This window comes from Phalangium opilio, unplaced genomic scaffold (genome assembly GCF_054372755.1).
Source record: "Phalangium opilio isolate 3A_F unplaced genomic scaffold, DU_Popi_V2 ptg000045l_1, whole genome shotgun sequence".
NCBI lineage: Eukaryota > Metazoa > Arthropoda > Arachnida > Opiliones > Phalangiidae > Phalangium > Phalangium opilio.
The window spans coordinates 3,416,175-3,437,366 of record NW_028324168.1 but is presented as its reverse complement, the minus strand read 5'-3'; the positions used below and the strand labels follow the sequence as shown (position 1 = coordinate 3,437,366).

At 36.0% G+C, this 21,192-nt stretch overlaps 1 protein-coding gene across 5 annotated transcripts in view; it reads right to left on the bottom strand.

The window, feature by feature from the left end:
- Positions 1 to 1,896: 1,896 nt before the first annotated feature.
- The window catches only part of LOC149676750 (uncharacterized), a 104,075-nt gene continuing 84,779 nt past the window's right edge, over positions 1,897 to 21,192 (bottom strand). For 3 of the 5 annotated variants that reach the window (XM_089838318.1, XM_089838315.1, XM_089838317.1), the window contains 8 exons: positions 10,793 to 11,575; positions 10,515 to 10,693; positions 9,793 to 9,928; positions 9,553 to 9,633; positions 8,766 to 9,089; positions 6,686 to 7,030; positions 5,420 to 5,661; positions 1,897 to 3,880 (listed from right to left, as the gene is read on the bottom strand). In XM_089838318.1, coding sequence (XP_089694444.1) covers positions 3,805 to 3,880; positions 5,420 to 5,661; positions 6,686 to 7,030; positions 8,766 to 9,089; positions 9,553 to 9,633; positions 9,793 to 9,928; positions 10,515 to 10,693; positions 10,793 to 11,575 — 2,166 coding nt within the window. In that variant the 3' untranslated portion in view covers positions 1,897 to 3,804. Of the gene's footprint in view, positions 3,881 to 5,419; positions 5,662 to 6,685; positions 7,031 to 8,765; positions 9,090 to 9,552; positions 9,634 to 9,792; positions 9,929 to 10,514; positions 10,694 to 10,792; positions 11,576 to 21,192 lie in introns of those variants that run through there. The other 2 variants (XM_089838316.1, XM_089838319.1) reach the window with 2 other exon arrangements.

Here is a 21,192-nt window from a genome sequence, read left to right as displayed (position 1 = left end):
CATATTCAATACGCCTGGCGCTTGACCCGAGGGCAGAGATCAGCTACAAGCTGATCTGTTCAAAAAGACAGATCACAGTACGGTCCGGATAGCGAAGTAAATCAGCATAGACATTTTGAGGGGAATAAAACTCCAGTTAAAAACCTCTCCGGAAATGACGTGTATTTTTCTTCAAGGTCAAACTGAGTACAATCTTAAGGCTCTTGATGACGTAATAGAGCGATTTCAGAGCAGTCCAATGGAATTCGATAAAAAAATAGACCCTCCTTTTCAAAAAGGTGAAAGGTCGCAGTACTTCCGTCCTCATTATATAGTGAGTTTAAGACTAGAGATCCGTTGCAAAGACATTAGATAATGCTTCAAGGTTACCAGTCCATCAAAGTAGTTATTTTGATTGAACTTTGAAGTCACATTTTATTATACAGATAGTTTTCACACTTGGAGGATTCATACCATTTACACCAGGAGGCCGGGCTACCTGGGGAACAAAAACCCGTCTGCTTTTGTCCTCCAGGTTGCCTGTCCTCCTGGTGTAAATGGTATGAATCCTCCATGTGTGAAAACTATCTATTATGTCTTTGGCATTCCATTCTTAAGAAAACAAGGCGTTCAAACAACCTAACCACGTTCATTATGATACTAAAACAGTATATTTTTAATAACTTCTATTTACGTCCTTCCGGCATTCTATTAAGTATTTCGCGGCCCTTCTACGCGCTATTCTTTCTTCTTTATTTTTTTTTTATACTCAGTTGTTACGTATGTATAAATTTCTAACTTTGAAGAAATCAATATGAAAATGGATTTGCGCTTGGCTTGAAAATTGTATTACAGTACAGGAGTGACGACGCTCAGTGTGTTCAAAGGAAAAAGATACACACATTTTTGGAAAACTCCCCCCATAAATTACGCGTTGAAACACACAGTCAAGGCGGAAAAGGGGGGCTTAAAAATATTCCCGCTTGGATTGGAAGAGGATGAGAGAGAGAGAAAGATAAAAGGGATGTGGATGAAGGGTTACCATGGAAACCAGATTTTCTACTTCCCACCCACTGACTTATATATTTTTCCAATCTTATTTGAGTGTTCCGGAGGGGGGGAAGAAACGTGTATCAAGTATTTTAGTAATGGTTGAACAGTATTTTAAATATTGGAATAGAGGAGTTTTAAATATTGCAAAATTTTGAGTCGAAAATGCAACGTCTATTACATTGTGATTGGAGTGTTTTACGGACGACCCCTTATTTAAATGAGCAGTCTTTAAATTTCCTACTTAATACAGGGTTCGTACAAATTTTTTGGAATGAAATTCCCTGACCTTTCCAGGTTTTCCCTGACTAAATCCCACAAATTTCTCACAAATTGCAAATTTTGGGCTCTGATCAAATCTCAGACAACACATTTTCTGATTTTCCCCGACTTTTCCAGGATTTCCAGGTCGTGTACGAACCCTGTAATAATAAGGGGTCATCCCTAAAACACACTAATTGTAACACTTAATCGATGTCCCTTAGGGCAATCAAAATGTCATGAACATTACATTTTTGACAGAAAAATTTATTTCCCATAAAACCATCCCAGTGTGCTTAGGTCCTAACCACCCTTTTAGTAACACCCTGTATATATATAAATTCAAGGGAGAAACTACAGTCTACAAACCAAAGCATTATTTCCTAACCTAAAATTCAATCCCTTTACCACAGTGTTTTTATGACCTTTCTTGTTGAACTTTAGCCTATAAAATTGGACAAGTCCAACTTCAAAAAAACAGTGTAAACAAATAAATATTTAAATCAATACCAAATCCTTTTCCCCCAGTAAAAAGATATTAAAAATTCATGCAAAATTTTGGGATTTGTAAAAAATAAATAAAAATAAAGTAAAAATGATAAAAAATTCAAATTCAAATACTCAACTTTTATTGTTGTTGTATATTTTCTTGCGTTGATTTTTTTTGGTTTTTTTTTAATCTTTTTTTAGTTTTTGTTTAAATTAAGGGATTCTACAATTTATACGACTAAAAAGCGCAGTTGCTTTAAGAGATAAATTTCTTCAGAAGGGGGAGGGGGGTGAGAAATTGGGTTTAATTATTTAATTTAATTAAACCCAGAGAGAAATTAAATACTGAGATGTTTTTTTATTTATTAAACCCTCGAATTTAAATCAGATTAAATAAATCCAATTTTAATTTGAGATAAGATTAATTATAATTCTGACCAGATATTTATTTGAGGGGAAATTTTTTTCTTACCAATTCTAGAAGATGATATGCATTTTCCGAAGCATTTTAAAATGTTTTTTTTTTAATAAAATTTCCCTCAAATCAAATCCCAAGTTTTAATGATAGATTTCAAATAAAGGTCAGTTTCAACATAATTTCTTTGTTTTTCAAAATCTCTTTAAACTTTTGAAAAGCGGGGCGGGGTTTGGTTGGTTACTTTTTTTTTTTTTTTTTTTTTTAATAGCGGGTTCATAAAATTTTGTATTTCAAATTTACATGTTCCTAATATTTTTCCAAGGAATATATATATTTATATAGTTTATATTACAAAAGGATCATCAATTTTGTTTGTTTGTTTGTTTGTTTGTTTGAAAAGCCAGCGAACAGCTGATAGTATTTCAAGGGAAAGATTGTTTTATTCATAAAGGAAAAATATTTTGGTTTATATTTTTGTTTGTTAGTTTTTTAAACTGTATTTGTCTTTCTTATTTTTCATTCATTTATTTATTTTCTTTTTCAATATATATTTTTAATAATATATACGAATACTTATTAATATATATATATATATTTTTATATAGCTACAACAGGCCAAAAAAAAACTGAAGGGAAATGCGTTCAATTATTTGTTTTTTGAAGCAAATATTGACAAAAACAACAAAAATGAAAAAACCAAAATATTTTCATTTTAAACAGTCTTAAAAATCGAGAGTTTTGAGTTTATTGTTTTAACAAAAAAAACCCTTAAACATAATTTGGCCAAATAAACTTAAAAATTAAATATTTCAAAAAAAAAAAAAAAAATTCAGTTTCTTTAATAACTAAAACTTTTTTTAAAGATTCGCGCATGGTATTATAATAGTCTTGACCAATCGCCGCCGGTAATTGTCACAAAACGCAGCGCGCAGAGTCGTTCGCGCACATCTTAAACCCGACCGCACAATAGTTTCCAAAACATTTTAAATCTCGCGTTATATTGAATTAAATACGTCTTTTAAATGAGCATTTAGAATAGCTCAAAAGATAATTAAATTTAAGTACAGATTAATAATTTTAATATCAGAAAAAAGTTAAACGGTTGTCATTAATAATACTGGCATTTCTTTAATTAATCAATTATTTAATTAATATATATATATATAATTATAATTTATATACTTGTTTTTATTTTTGTATTTCAACACCCGGCCGATTTTGTTGTTTTTTTGTTTTTCAATTTCAAAATTCACGTTCATTTGGTATATATTTTCTTTTTAATAAAATAATGCCATCGCGGGTGTGAAATTTCAAATTTCGCTCGTTTTTTCAAATTAGATAATTTTTTTAAACGAGTCATTTAAAATGTTTTTTTTTTTTTTTTTTGAGATATTCGCGCAACAAGAGTTAATGAAGGAAAGGGGGGGGGGTTTGTTTAATAACTCGGTATCAGCAGCGGAGGCGTCATTTTGTCCATTTTGTATCTCATTTGAAGAAGGAATATACAAAGGAAAAGCTTTTTACAGGAAGAGTCGAACAAAAACAACGGAGGAAAAAAATAAAATAATCCTCGGACAAAGATTGAATTGAATTGAATTCGTAATTCATCATTTAACAGAGGCGAAATTGGCATTGTTGGCCGAACTGTCCTGCCGAGCTGTTACCCAATTGGTAAATACGTCTCTACGAAATCAACAAACAACGTATTCCCATTAAAATTAATTAAATTTTTAAATTTTCAATGGTTGAAATGAAAGGGATTGTGCAATTTGAAATTTGCAACAAAAAGCCTGAACTTCGCCCGAAAAATAATTGTTTGCATTGCAGGAATTGATATATAACCAATGAATGACAACAACTAACCAAAACCACAAACTATTCATGATACCAAACTGAGTTCATCTTTTTTCAAACAACAACCAAGGTTACCAAGCAAGGAGTGAATGAATGAAGTGTAACTAAGAACCGGAAACTACGATGCCAAGGATTTTAACTACAACAACCAGGAGAGGAAGAGGAATTACAGGAACCTTATGCAACTACGCAATTATTCGCCATAAAGCAAGCACTGCGCACCTTATAAGTTATTATCACCAAAGAAACGTGAAAAAAATGTGTGCAATGATGGATAAATATAACTACAACAACCAGGAGTGGAAGAGGAATTAGAGGAACCTTAAGAGGACCGATTTCGAATGCAAGTACGCAATTATTCGCCAAAAAGCAAGTATTTCAAAAAGAAAACGTGAAAATGTGTGCAAGGATGGATAATTATAACTACAACAACCAGGAGAGGAAGAGGAATTACAGGAACCTTAAAAGGACTGATTTCGAATGCAAGTACGCGATTATTCGCCATAAAGCAAGCGCACCTTATAAGTTACTTTCACCAAGGAAACGTGTGCATGGATGGATAATTATAACTACAACAACCAGGAGTGGAAGAGGAATTACGGGAACCTTAACAGGACTGATTTCGAATGCAAGTACGCAATTATTCGCCAAAAAGCAAGCGCACCTTATAAGTTACTTTCACCAAGGAAACGTGAAAATGTGTGCAAGTGATTAAAATAAAATATGTAACTACCAAAAATACACCCGACCAAAGCACAAATTAGTGCACATACAGCAATATTCAGTTAAAAAAATGCACTAATGTACTAACACCAATGCGTCTAAAGTACTACTATACAAGAGTGGTAATATCATGGATATGTATAAATACTAACTTTTTATTTATGTTAGTATTTATACATATCCATAGTAGTACTTGTACTCTACAATAGATCGCAAAACAATGCGTGCCCATTACAAGTGTAGTAGTATCATGGATGTGCATGAATACTAGCTTACTATGCTAGTAATCCATGGTAGTACTTGTACTATCCAAAGCGTGCCCATTATAGAAGTGTAGGATTATCATGAATGTGCGCGAATACCAACTTATTATGTTAGTATTTATACGCATCCATGGTAGTACTTGTACTATCTAACACACCGAAAAACAATGTGTCCATTATGCAAGTGTAGAAGTACCATGAATATATATCTATTGTAGTACTTGTACTATTAAACGTACTGAATAACAAAGCGTGCCCAAAAAAAGCAGAGCACCAAAAATACAAGAATAAAAACTATTCACCAAGATGCCTTAAATACTAGTATAGGAAAAAAAAAAACCTAAGTGCGCGAAGCATGACTAAGTACTAAAATGTTACAGACCTGCAATGAGAAACGACGCAATCGTTGCTGCAATACTCTTGGTCCCAGTCAGGAGAATTGACGGCGGGATTGGTGCAACCATTGCGCAAACACCTCTGTTGTACCGAGTTTTCCGTCGTTTGGGTATTGACTGGGGCCACGGGGCCTGGAGGAGGGCGAGGAGGATAGTTCTCTCGATTGGCACCACCACCGCCCCCTCCCACTGACGAATTTCCGTCACCACCACTGCTGTTCGTTCGCTGCTAAACATCGAGAAAAACAAACAGAACAAAAGGGCGAATTATAGTCAAAAACTCCAAACTCGCATTTTTATGATAAAACAAAACTAGAGGAAGAACAATAAATCTACAGAAAAACTTTATATTATTCTTGCAAACGTGATATTTTAAATGAAATTTTACATGAAATTAAACTAAACAAGTAACACTTAAGTTTTAGGAAAAAAATTATTATAACTATGCTGATAGGCATGCACAAATTAAACTAAACATTTCAATTTGAAAATTCCAAGAGTATAATTTAAAACTCTGTCCCCTGTCAAACTCCCGCCAAGTGTTTGTCCCCTGTCAAACTCCCGCCAAGTGTTTGTCCCCTGTCAAACTCCCGCCACGCGTTTGTCCCCTGTCAAACTCCCGCCACGCGTTTGTCCCCTGTTAAACTCCCGCCACGCGTTTGTCCCCTGTTAAACTCCCGCCACGCGTTTGTCCCCTGTCAAACTCCCGCCACGCGTTTGTCCCCTGTCAAACTCCCGCCACGCGTTCGTCCCCTGTCAAACTCCCGCCACGCGTTCGTCCCCTGTCAAACTCCCGCCACGCGTTCGTCCCCTGTCAAACTCCCGCCACGCGTTCGTCCCCTGTCAAACTCCCGCCACGCGTTCGTCTCCTGTCAAACTCCCGCCACGCGTTCGTCCCCTGTCAAACTCCCGCCACGCGTTCGTCCCCTGTCAAACTCCCGCCACGCGTTCGTCCCCTGTCAAACTCCCGCCACGCGTTCGTCCCCTGTCAAACTCCCGCCACGCGTTTGTCCCCTGTCAAACTCCCGCCACGCGTTCGTCCCCTGTCAAACTCCCGCCACGCGTTTGTCCCCTGTCAAACTCCCGCCACGCGTTTGTCCCCTGTCAAACTCCCCCTGACCTTTTAGAGACCCATTTTCGATTCCCTTGAAATAACAAAACAACATGCACATGCTCCCAAGCAATGTTTTCCCCATTGCAGCCATGCTTGCATGCCCACCATGCAATCTCAACACCAAAATACAGATACGTACCCCACCTAGGTAATTGGGCGTGTAAGAAGAGCTGTTTGTTGTATTATTGGCCATTGTAGAAGACTGTTGCTGATTACTATTGTTTCCATTTCCTTGATGTTGTTGGTCATGATTGGCCCCCGTCGTTTGTTGTTGTTGTTGTTGTTGAGATTGTTGAGTTTGTGGGACTTGAGCTGATGCTCCTTTGCCTTTCACTTGTTGTTGTTCTCCTCCTCTATTTCCACCTTGATTCATGGAATTTCCCCCAGAATGCATCAAATTAATCATATGACCCTGTTGTTGCTGCTGCTGTTGTTGATTTTGAGACTGCACTCCTCCCATATTTGCAGAATTCATGGACGGATGCTAAAGTGACAAAGAAAAAGAACCAAGATTTAAACACTTTCTCTGGACAAAAAATCTTTGGTTTCATGGTTGTCACTGAATTTTCAGAACCAAATTCCCTGACTTTTCCAGGTTTCCCCTGACCCTTTTCTGAGATTTCCCCCTGACCTTTTTCTGAGATTTCCCCCTGACCTTTTTCTGAGATTTCCCCCTGACCTTTTTCTGAGATTTTCCCCTGACCTTTTTCTGAGATTTTCCCCTGACCTTTTTCTGAGATTTTCCCCTGACCTTTTTCTGAGATTTTCCCCTGACCTTTTTCTGAGATTTTCCCCTGACCTTTTTCTGAGATTTTCCCCTGACCTTTTTCTGAGATTTTCCCCTGACCTTTTTCTGAGATTTTCCCCTGACCTTTTTCTGAGATTTTCTCTGATAGGGGGATGTCCTTTGAGTATGTCATAGTCCTATTTGTCCCCTTTCTAACGATACTTAAAACTTAGGTTACACCAATTAGGGCCCGAGGAATAAGCTCCAGGGGAATTTGAAAAGTAGGGCCATAAATTTGATGCTAAACTATACGAAAACTTCGACTATGTCAAAAATATAGGACCTTTCATGAAATTATAGGATAATATAGGACTGGTTCAAAAATATAGGAATTTATAGGACTGTTAGGCTCCCTGCCAGACCCTTTTCTGAGATTTTCCCCTGACCCTTTTTCTGAGATTTTCCCCTGACCCTTTTTCTGAGATTTTCCCCTGACCCTTTTTCTGAGATTTTCCCCTGACCCTTTTACTGAATTTTCCCCTGACCCTTTTACTGAATTTTCCCCTGACCCTTTTACTAAATCCCAGATGGTGACCTTTTACTGAATCCCAGATGGTGACCTTTTTCTGAATCTTTCCCAGACCTTTTTCTGAATCTTTCCCAGACCTTTTTCTGAATTTTCCCCTGACCCCTTTTCTCAGATTTTCCCCTGACCCCTTTTCTCAGATTTTCCCCTGACCCCTTTTCTCAGATTTTCCCCTGACCCTTTTTCTCAGATTTTCCACTGACCCTTTTTCTCAGATTTTCCCCTGACCCTTTTTCTCAGATTTTCCCCTGACCCTTTTTCTCAGATTTTCCCCTGACCCTTTTTCTGAATTTTTCCCTGACCTTTTTCTGAATTTTTCCCTGACCTTTTTCTGAATTTTCCCCTGACCCTTTTACTGAATTTTCCCCTGACCCTTTTACTGAATCCCAGATGGTGACCTTTTTCTGAATCTTTCCCAGACCCTTTTTCTCAGATTTTCCCCTGACCCTTTTCTGAGCTCTTCCCTGACCTTTTTCTGAGATTTTCCCAGACCCTTTTCTGAGATTTTCCCAGACCCTTTTCTGAGATTTTCCCAGACCCTTTTCTGAGATTTTCCCAGACCCTTTTCTGAGATTTTCCCCAGACCCTTTTCTGAAATTTTCCCCAGACCCTTTTCTGAAATTTTCCCCAGACCCTTTTCTGAGATTTTCCCAAACCCTTTTCTGAGATTTTCCCAAACCCTTTTCTGAGATTTTCCCAAACCCTTTTCTGAGATTTTCCCAAACCCTTTTCTGAATTTTCCCCTGACCTTTTTCTGAATTTTCCCCTGACCTTTTTCTGAATTTTCCCCTGACCTTTTTCTGACTTTTCCCCGACCTTTCTGGCCCATTTTTAAATTCCCTGGGCAACACTGTAAATCTTACAGGCAAGACATTTCATGGCTTGGTTAGTAAAATTAAAACTTACCATGTTCCACACCTGACCACCAGCCATCTGTCCTTGTTGTTGGACTGGAGGTGAGCTTGGAGAATTGCTTCCATTATTCATGTAAGTGTTTGGAGGCATATTAGAGCCAGGACTGCCACCACCAGCTTCCATTAGGGAAGTTAGTAAGGGAGATTTCTTTTGCAAAGGCGATAATCCTCCACTCCCACTATTTATTTGATGGTGCTGTTGCTGCTGTTGTTGTTGCTGAGCTTGTTGATGGCCACGTGGAGGAGAATTATTCATAGAAACATTTGACACTTGATGGTTACCGTAAATGCTGTCAGACTGTTCAGATGCTGCCTGCTTTGCAAATTAAATGACACGGAAAAACATTGTAAGTTACATTTTATAGTGGTCAAACCAATTAATCCACCAATAATTATTCTTGGTGCAAGTGCCAAGGCTTAATACGCGATTTTAACTGACAAATATGGGTAAAAACGACGCGTCGTCCGCTTCAGAGTCAAAAATATTGAAATACTTCAACTCTAAAGCAGATTTGTCAGTTAAAAATACATTTTATAGGGGCCAAACCCAATCCACCTTATTCTTGGTGCAAGTGCCAAGGCTTAATGCGCGATTTCAACTGACAAATATGGGTAAAAACGACGCGTCGTCTGCTTCAAAGTCAAAAATATTGAAATATCTCAATTCTAAAGCAGATTTGTCAGTTATAAACGTGTATAAGGCGGATTTGAAAAACATTTCATTATCACTTTAATTTAAAAAAAAAACCAGGAAATTTTGTTAAATAAAATTCACTGACCTTTGACACTAAACTAGCTCTATAAGCAGCCAATGCTTTTAAATACTCCTTTTTAGCTGCCTCAGTTTTTCTCTTGTAAATCTGTCAAATAAACATTTTATGTTATCATTACTATAGACTAATGGCAACCCATGTTATTTCCCCATAGAACTTAATACAGTCGAAGCCAGAGGGCTGCCATTACCCTATCAATGACACTTTAAAAATATTTTTTAATCAAAGATTAGAAATTATAATTACATCTTTATGGTCAACATCGAGAGTGTCCCACATGGAAGCGACTATCTTGGACACTTCGCCAAAAGACGCATTTGGATTTTGACCTTTGATGGCCGCTTGAGTATCCCGAAAGAACAGAGCGTAGGCTGAAACGGGCCTGGGCAAACAAAACGGGGGAAAAATTTCATTAAGCCTTGGTCGTAATAGAAATTTACCTTTTAATACTATAAAAATCGAGATTTTTATCAACCTGTTAACGTTTAAGGCATTCTCAGACTCTGGGTTTTCAGACATAACCATTATTTAAAATTAAAATCAACTAATTAAAACGAATTTAGTTAAAAATAGACGAAGTCAATGGCGTTTGACGGTCACATAACTTTAGAACAAAGCCGCGGCTGCCGCCAAAGCGATCATCTTCTCGCGACCGTGGGCCGTCCGCCCGTACTTCGCCGTGAGCCGTTGGAGGAATTTGAAAAAACAAAAAAATGGCGATCGATAGAGGACGCGACTGAACTGCGTAGAATATTGCGCGGAAAAACTCCCGCCTAATTTCAAATTGGTCTAAGCATTGACTAAAATTTTATTTTCGATAAATTTAAAGTTTAAAACGCCGACTTTTGGGTTTTAAAAGTGTGGGAAAAAGGTTCGATATATTAAATAACATACCAAATCATAGGAAATTAACTGATAATTGATTCCTGACTAATTTGGTAATATAATACAAAATAAAAATAACTTACTTTTGTGGCTCATTTGGGTCCTTTTTCTTTTTCTTCTTTTGAACTTTGGGTTTCTTGGCGACACCTTTCCCCGCCGTTGTATTATTTTGGGCTCCATTACCAGCTTGTTGTTGCATGTTGGTATGCGGACTCGGATCCATGGGTTCCGGACTGGGACGTTTCATACCACCCATCATTTGCTAAAATACACAAATAAACAAACAAATTCCATTCCATATGAAATTTAACACCAAGGGGTTATTTTGTAGGGGTATACGAGGTTTAGGTAAGCTACCAACCTGAGCAAATGGTCCACAATCGTCGCTATCTTCACTTCCGGTTTCCAACCCTGGTGAAGAAGTATGGTTGGAATTTGGTGGCGAACCACTTCCGGCGGAACCGGGTCCTATAGGATGATGAAGATGACCTTGAGGACCCATTTGATGACCTTGTTGAACGTGCATCATTTGAGGTGGCCTCATAATTCGCATTTGATTGGCGTAAACCATTTGCTGCTGCTGTTGTTGCTGCTGCTGCTGTTGCATTTGGATGTGATTGTTCATGGCGGTCATATTGGGGTACCTTGTAGGATCGTACATAACGTGTTGATGATTGTGTATTTGAGACATTTGCATATGTTGCGTCATTCTCTGTTGTTGTGGCATGGGTGGAGGAGGCGGTTGCATATACATGACGTCACCTCCTCTTGGACCGTAAGACGCGACTTGTTGTTGTTCCATTTGTTGTTGGGGATGGTGCATTTGTATCGGGGCGGCCGCCATTGGTCTATTACCGTAGTTGATGTCCATATGAGGATTGGACGAAGAATTGGGCGGTAATTGCGCCTCACCGGGAACTGAATTTGTTTGGCTGACCATATTGGAAGGCGCCGAACCTTCTTGAGGGGCGTTTGGGTGATGTTGCGGAGGTGACTGTCGATGTTGCTGTTGTTGCGCCTGATGTTGCATCTGATGTTGTTGTTGTTGAATTTGAACAACCGATTGAGGCGGAGATTGTAAGGCCCCTAATGACGGTGGAGCCAAATCAAAATCTTCGTCACCGAAACTTGGCGTGTGAAAAGTCTACAAGAAGAAAGAAAGACCAAACCAAATTTAAACAACATGCATACGTCATTTAACGCAATTAATTAAGGCAAGTTTTAAATTATATTGTCGTTTTAAGGAGGAAATCCTCTTACAGTTTTCCCTTGATGTACGTTGCGTCTTTGCACCAACCCCAACCCCCATTTTGAAACAAATTTCAGTCGGTCGGGCGGGGTGTTAGAAGTTTCGAGAGCGTAAGGGTTTGGTAGGTTGGTTTGGTTTAGAACTTTAGATGTGGTGGTGGTACCCCAATTCCCTTCTAGCACTCAAATTTAATTCTCAATTTCCCTAAAAGCATTTTCTCTCCTCTAGCAAGAATAAATCTATTAATCCAAAATTGCATCGCGACGTCACAGAGGGAGATAGAGCAAGCGAGAGAGATCAGTATAGAAGCAACCTTCAGGCAGCTTCAAAAGCGCGCGCCAGGCCCTTAAGCCCCGTTTTCAATCAAGCTTTTTTGATCAAAAACGCAAGCTTTTGCTTGAAAAATCACAACAAAACGCAAAAGCAAAATATTTAGCCGTTTTCAATCGCGCTTTAGCTGAAGCTTTAAGCTTTCATAGGCCCGCTTTTGCTTGAATGTTAGTTCAAGCAGATATCTATCCTCCGTAGATATTTGCGTTAACTTTTTGCTTTGAAGCGCGATGGAGGATGACGTCACAGTTTAGTGTCCAATAGAAAGTCTCCATTTTTCATGCCTCTGAGTGTGTGTTGACCCTTCGACTCGGAGATTTTTAGTGTTATATTTTACATTGAATAACTTGTAACAATTATACTATTATTGAAAATGGCAGAAAAAAATAAATAATAAAAGAAATGCACCAGATAAAAAGAAAGGCAGCTAAAAAAGGTGGCGCTGTTAAAAGTTGGTGAGACATAAAGCAAACTTACGGAACCGAGGCTTAGCATACTCCGTCTTTTCGAGGTGACCGCCATATTTGTTTATAGTTTTAGGGCCGAAAATGCTTTGGTACCCGCCCACTATCACGTGATATCGGTAAACGCACGCTTTAAAAGCTTTGCGCGACCAGTTTGAAAACGGTTAGTAGTTTTGCAGTTTGCTTTTTTCTCACGCGGTAGCGCGCTGATTGAAAATACGCTTTTTTGCCACCTCAATCGTAAGCAAAAAGCGTAAACTTTTTGCTTGATTGAAAACGAGCCTTTAGAGAAACTAAATATAACACCAATCTCAATCGTATTACCTTTAAATTTTAAAACCCTCCAAACCTTTATTTAATACAACGAAATTTAAATATTTTTACAAGATATTAAGAAAAAGTTCATATTTGATCATTTCCTGGAATATATATACAGGGTGTTTTTGATAAGTCTGCATGCATAAATTAAGGGGGATGATGTTGTTCTTTGGGAAATCAATTTTGAGTCGAAAATGTAGGTAACTTCTATCTCCATTTTGATTGCTACTGTTTTCGAGTTAAGATTTTAAGAGTGTTTTAGGGATGACCCCCTTAATTAAATTAGAAATCATTGTCTAAATCAGTTTCTTAATTAATTAAATTTAAGGGGTCATCCGTAAAATTAATACTCTGGATGCAATCTTAACTAGAAAACAGATATAAACAGATTTTAAGGATTGATAAGATAACTAATAACAAATTGTGCCAATTTTTTTAACAAAAAATCGGACAATCTCATTGGTTATTCAAAGTAATACGAAAAAATATAAAATTTCCGCATTTTGTACGTAGAAAAATGTAGGCCTAATATAAAACAATGTAAATAATAAAAATTATTAATTCAAAATAAAACGTAACCATTTTCAAATTCGTGCCTACATTGAAAACGTCTGGATTAAACATTAAAATAACCCTTTCCTCTCCGATCATCCGATAGTTCCCCCGTTCAATCAAATATAGTCAATACATTGAAAGGTACGACCCAATCACCTGACGACCAGTTAATACCCATTCCCTAGAATACTCCCTTATTGTTTAAGATAAAGTGAACGAAATAATTCACCTTCGTAAAACAAACATTTTCCGTTGGGGCCCCCATTGTTTTCAATTAAAATATCTATAAAGGTTTTACATCGTTGTCCATTCTGGCACGTACGGTTTCCTTTAAAATATACCCTACACACTCTAACCTCTTACCGAAAGGTATTCTGGGAGAGAACGGACGGTTGGAAGAATGGGTTAGTGGAAAAATCCCTAATGGTATTATCGGAAACTTTTGCATTTTAAATGAGCAAGATATAGTCGATTGCGTCCTTGCATTGCAACAATACAAAGTAGAACTAAAAATACAGTGTGGTCTAGTGTTCTAAAAGCCCATAAAGTGATAAACATCGCACTAAAACCACGGTTGATATTATTGTCCCCTATAGAGGGTTATTTGTTATTTGGGTGATTTTGAGTCGGAAATGTAACTTTTTTTTGATTGCCCTAAGGGACACTGTTTTCGAGTTAAGATTGTAAACAGTATTTTACGGATGACCCCTCAAATTTAATTAAGAAACTGATTAAGACAATGATTTCTAATTAAATTAAGGGGTCATCCCTAAAACACAAGTCAAATCATAACTCGAAAACAGTGTCCCTTAGGCCAAACAAAATGTTATAGATAGAAGTTACATTTTCGACTCAAAATTGATTTCCCAAAGAACATCAACCCTTTAATTTATGCATGCAGACTTATCAGAAACACCCTGTATATTATACATAATAACGGTCCGTATGAGCAAGGAAGTTATCGTTAAGACTCTAGTATATCAAGGTCACCAGCCAATCTTTCCCTAAAACCATCTACAGATAGCTTTCAATCTAAGCGAATAATACGTCACATCCTTCTGACAGTCATATTGGATACCATTTTCCCTGCATTCAACCCACCAATATGGCCGTACCGCCCAACAACCAAAATCTCTCTCTCTCAATTGCAATGTAAAAATGTTCAAACATTAATTCACTTACTATTCTATTTCAAATAACGAGCTTCCGTCAAATTTCCTAACAAGATTCTTAATGCATTCTTCGAATGAAAACGGGGAATATTCACGTTTACAAAAGGTAAAAATCGTTCAAACATCAAACTAAAATGAATTTTAGGAACGCCCCCCTTTCTTCGTTCCTTCCCCCTCTCCCTCTTTATACATAAAGTGGAATTTTCATCCAAGTCTGAAAATTAATAACAAGCGCATAAACTTTTGCATGATGCTTTTAGTGGCCGCTTTTCGTCGGTCCTTTTGCAACAATTTTAAAAATTCCACTCAAAAATTTGAATTTTAAAATAAACCTTTATACTACATACGAGTATATACAGGGTGTGCTTCCCAAAAAGAGTGGCGGTATCAAAGTGCAATGGGATATAAATTTCATAGTCGAAAAGTAATTTCTGTGATATTTTGCCACAATTAAGGGCCATCGTTGCAGTGCTTTACGGATGACCCCTTACATTTAAATAAGAAACTGAAAGACAATATAAATTTAATTAAGGGGTCATCTACAAAGAGCACTCTAAATCATAACCTGTTTAGGGTCATAGAAGTTACATTTTCGACTCAAATTTGAGGGGTCATCTATAAAAACACTCTTTAGGGAGTTCCGTAGATCAAAATCGGTCATAGAAGTTATTGCATTTGATTTCCCACTGTACCTTACTTTTTGAAACACCCTGTAGACACGTAATTCTATAAAACATTTCATTTCGAAGTGAGTGCACTAACTTTATTTTTGCAGTTTCTCTCTGTCTCTAAGAATGCGCGGAGGAGGTTTCCTTATTAAACTGACTGGAAGGAAAAATACGTACAATTTTCTCTGTTTATTTACGGGGCCAAATTTTCTAGGGGAATTAATAATTTTAAACTTTCGCAAATTTTATTTTATTTTCTTTTGGTTTGGTATGTACCTATGTTATTTCTCTTTTTTATTCTTCTTTCTTTCTTTCTTTCGAAGAAAAGCATAATGTAATTTAAGAAAAAGGACATGGGAATATTGAATTATAAAAATTTCTAAAGACGGGCTGGTGGGGGTTCATTCGTAAAGTTTTGAAAAAGAAAAGTATTTATTTATTCGTTTGTTAAAGTATTTATTCATTCCTTTGTCTAATTATTTATCCATTTCTTTATTTATTTATTTATTTATTTGTTCATTAATAAATTTATTTGTTCATTAATTCTTTAATTTATCAATTTATTTGTTCATTAATAAATTTATTTGTTCATTAATAAATTTATTTGTTCATTAATAAATTTATTTGTTCATTAATAAATTTATTTGTTCATTAATTCTTTAATTTATCAATTTATCTGTTCATTCATTTATTTACTTATGCATTTATTGATCAATTTATTTAATCATTCATTTATTTACTTATCCATTTATTGATCAATTTATTTAATCATTCATTTATTTATTTATCCGTTTATTTATTAATTTATTTAATCATTCATTTATCCGTTTATTTTTTAATTTATTTAATCATTCATTTATCCGTTTATTTTTTAATTTATTTAATCATTCATTTATCCGTTTATTTTTTAATTTATTTAATCATTCATTTATTTATTGACTTATTTAATCATTTATTTATTTATTTATTCATCCATTTATTTATTTATTCATCCATTTATTTATTTAATCATTTATTTATTTATCCATCCATTTATTTATTAATTTATTCATCCATTTATTTATTTAATCATTTATTTATTTATCCATCCATTTATTTATTTATCCATCCATTTATTTATTTATCCATCCATCCATTTATTTATTTATCCATCCATTTATTTATTTATCCATCCATTTATTTATTTATCCATCCATTTATTTATTTATCCATTATCAGACCTTATGTAACTACAATATAACCATCCGTATCACTATCCCTTTATTTTTAACAGATAAAAACGGAACTGTACTAGAAAGCCAAGGAGGGGGGGGGATTTAAAAGGGAGGGGGAAGCGACTATAAAATTATTAATTAAATTCTGTAAAATGAAACTCTTGTAGCGGAGAGTGCATAAAAGAGATTGCGTTGCTACTCTGTGAAAGCCAGAACCCGACTCACTCTCCAACCCCCCCCCCAACCCCTCATACACACAAACCAACCCTTGGTTCTTATCGATTCAAAAATTTAATACATTTTAGTAATTAAATAAGGTCAAAGTTCATTATAACCATTTTCAAGTATAGTGGTCAACAGATGGTGTATTTTTAAAATTGATGAGATTTTTAATACTATACCACACGCAAGCAACGCTGGACCCCTAGCTACTACCTCTTTCGGCTTTCTATTTTAAAATTTAGAAGTTCATAACCTGAAGATGCGTTGTACGATTCGAGGGGGTCGACGCCCTGGATCTCTGTGTACACCCGAGTTCAAAAGAGTTCAGCTTTGACAGTGCATTGAGTCCAAAGCCTTCGGAACTCCAAGTTCAGCTTTGACAGTACATTGAGTTCAAGACATATTGTACACCTGAGTTCTCAAGTGTCTACCCCCTCGGTACGATTATTTCTATAACGCTCAATGACATATTGTCCAGCCCAGTAAGGTAAGGGTCACGCTAAACAATTTACGAAAATTGGAAATGTTTTATGGATGACCCCCTTAATTAAAATAGAAAATATATTAAATATATAAAATTACCTAAAATTTAAGGGGTCATCCGTAAAATACACCCTGCATATTTAAGATTACAAAATGTGTACTGTCACAAATCAAACTTGTTTATAACATCGCAAATACAAATTATTTTTATCATTCTAGAAACTATATTCACGTGGATACACGCGCCACGGGATAAAATTGAGCAACCTACGCTGCTATGACTCTATAGGCCCGCCTTTTGAATTTGTGTAACTGTGTTTGTATATATATATATATAATATGTATGTACATTGGGTTATTTATAAAATTTCCCCAGTGGAAAAAAGGGTTCTTGAACTTGTATTAGAGGCCGGTAGAGGTCGCGTAGAGTAAAGGAAGAAAAGCGCGCGCGAAGCCTGGTACTATCGGTTGCTTAGCAACGGCAACACTTTTACCCCTCCCTCTACCCTCGTCCCCTTTTCTCCGAAAAAGAAGCTTCATAAATCAACGAAATGAGTCGCCTTTCCCGCGCGCGAGCTGAGCTTCTACCCCGGGCTCGCGCTGCTGCTGCACCAGAGCTACACCCATTCTGCCCCGGAGTATCGCTAAAGCAAATAAATTGCCCCGCTTACGTATAGAAAAAGGATGTTTACATGTATGAAAATGGCGCAAAAATTGGACGAACCTCCTAAAGAGTAAAGAACACAACTTCGAACCTCCCCCTCGAGTAAAGCAAAAAAGATAAAAAAAAAAAAAATTACAGAAATAAAATAAAAATCAAGGCATTTCCGCCCCAATACATGCAAATATTTCTTCTAACCCTTTCGTCACCAAGCAAAACAAAATTCTAAAGTGACTACACTAACCCTGTTTATGTCACAAAGTTTATCTTTTCAGGAATAAATACAGCCTTAAGGAATCAATGCGGCCCCCACAACATCTCCCGTTTTAAATTCTACCCGGGTTTCGTGGGCCGGGCTAGAGTACTTTCCTTCACGCCTCATAATTCTGACGACATTCTTACTGCGATTTCATTGGTTGGTAAGCAACACGAGGTCAGGCGCAACGAGATAAATTATTCGCGATGGGAGAAAATTCGTTATACTTAATGATTACTCTAGCTCCTCCCATAAAACCCGCCAAGATACATTGAGAGAAAATGGATGCAGCACAAATATTCCTAGTACCTCTATGCATTCCCAATCTCAGTGATAATGACAACCTTGATTTTAAAATAAAAAAAATCTGAATTTCGAAAGGTTTTAGAGGTATTTCATAATAGGACTTAAATCTAAAATCATAGCTAATATATTTTGTGAACAAAATATTGTTGTTTTCTAACGAAAGAAATAAACAAACCAATATTTCACCATAAACAAACTTATCACGCGTGACAAGATACTAAACTACCAAAACTAGATAATGATATAAACGCACCTACTTGCCTATAAACAAAAAAATTTAAAACAAAATAATGTAATATATATATATGTTTATGGGAGTTTCCAAAACAAAAAAAAAATCATAAAGGCCATAAACAGAAAAAACAAAATAATAATTAAATTCGTGTAAGTACAATAATTAAATTTACAAAGCCATTGAACCCTAACTGTCCTAATTATCCCCCCGTCAGACTCGACTCTGAATATATATACACGTACATATACTGTATATGATATACATATATATGATATGTATATTATATACATGTCAAAATACCAAATTCATCAAACTGAAAGCGTAACCTAAAAGTACCACGGTATAAATTTAAAAAAAGGTATACCAGATACCTGACACCCCCAATCTAAATTTAGATAATAATAATAATATACCTAAATAAAGGACCAACAATGGTATAAATCTCCAAAAGAGCTACAAATATTATTGTTACTTTATGTAACCGTCAACTTCTTCAAATAAGTGGGCCTTGGTTCATGATTTATTTAAAATATACCTTCAATTCAGGAGCTGCTACAGATATTTCAATTTTATTCAACGATTGTCTATTACTTCAAAAAAAAAAAAAAATGAATTCGTCCATCACTGAAATGACGGAAGAAACTACGATCAACCCATATCTTAACTTAAAGTATGTCAACGTAACCTGAAACCGCCAAGGACGGCGGCTAGAAGACCCTTAAATATCTCTTTTCTTTTCCCAGGTCAAAGTAAAGTTTGAAGGAGTTAGAGGGATGGAGCCGTAACCTGCATGCCTATAAAGTTACAGTACAATGTACCACCCCCATCTAGGGAACGGAAGGGCAACGAAGTCCTAATAGCATCCTCAGCGTTTAGGTAGGGTCGTAAAGTACAGAAACGTCGACGATACCCCCAGGTCTAAAATAAAAGAACCTATAGAGTAATTTCTTTCCCATTTACGGCAACGTCATAACCCTCTATCTCTTACCTTAGTGATATCCCCCCTCCCCTTCCCTTGGCAAATAGTATTCTCTAGTACAAAGTTGCCCCTAACGTAGGGGATACACAGTTCACTTCCCCTCTCAACCGAAATTACTCTATATAGTTCTCATACTACAAATACAATGGTGCTACGTGGCAGCACTAAACAATTGCCTCTTCCGAAGGATAGATGGCGTGCGCGAGGTATAATGGGAGAATTTCATTGCCTCGGATCGCCCTTCTTCATTTACCGCTCCATCTTACACCTTTCTCCCTGACTACGAAAAGACGCTTGTATTTCAACGCAGAGAAAACAATGTAAAAGGAATTGAAAGTTACTCTTGGTCACGGCGCATTAAGATTTTTAGAGAATTACATTCAATCGAGTGTTAGCGAAAACAGGAACTAAAAAACATTAATATTTAAAACATAATAATAATAACATATAGAGATAGAAAGATTATTCGAACCACGGCACCTTATCAAGCTTAAGTTTCTACTCCTTTTTCTTCATATTCTCTCTGCTAACATTGTATTTAACGCATTTACAAGGCAAAACTTAACTTAAAAATTCGAAATTTATCCTAGATTTAAAACAAATTACTTCGGTAATGACAGTAAATTCAATCAACAACGCTACTAACTAACACACGATCTAAATATACACGACGCCATTACGGTATAGCGACTTATTATAATTTCCAATACCCAAGTTCATTGTAACCGAACAACGTATAACTGAACCCAACCGGTGATGGTGTTACATACACGTGTGTTATAAAATTACATACTAAAAAGTATATAATTTTACGTAGCAGTAGATACAATTTTCACGAGTAGTTGACAGCACAATAAAACAAACAGAACAAGAAAAAAAAATAAATAACAAGAGCCTTGCACGTGCTTTTATAAGCCAATAAAAAAACCATAACAGGAGTATAATATAAATACAGAGGCGTTATATAAACTTGAATTCCAATTTTTTTCTTTTCTTTTTAATATCAAACGATATATATAAATAAAAAAAATTTAAAAAATCAAAAAGCATGCTTTTAACAAAAGGAGTTCAAAAAGAAAATAGTGAAAAACTAGTTCCTAAAAATAAGCGATGCAAACTATATAACCCCCAACTGTGGCTGTGGTACACTGGTATTATAGTAACACCACAAAACCAAAATAAAAAAAAAATTTAACTTTTATTCAACAAATACTTCCTCATTCTCGGCCGCGAATTCTACCTAAACTTGTGGCAAGGCGTCGGGGTTTAAAAAAAAACTATTTCAGTGTTATGTTTGATTTTTGGGAAGAAATTTAAGGGGTTAGATTTAATATTTACTTAATTTAATAATGGTACCGGCCTAAGTATATACCGTCTAACCTGTCTCCTAATAATATTTTAAAAGATTTACTGTTTGTTTGTGAATAAATGTTTGTTTAAAAAACAAACATTTTTTTCTTTAGTTTTAAGGAAGGAGAAATATAATAAAAATGAATGATATTGTTGATTTAATAGAGGATTTTGTGTAACTATTAGATTTAGGATACGATGCTTGATAAGTGTGTATATAGGTGTAGATAGAGAATTTCAAGGGCTTTAAAACGCGACAAGTTTGGTCAAAATCGGACCAAAAATAAGGAAGATATTAC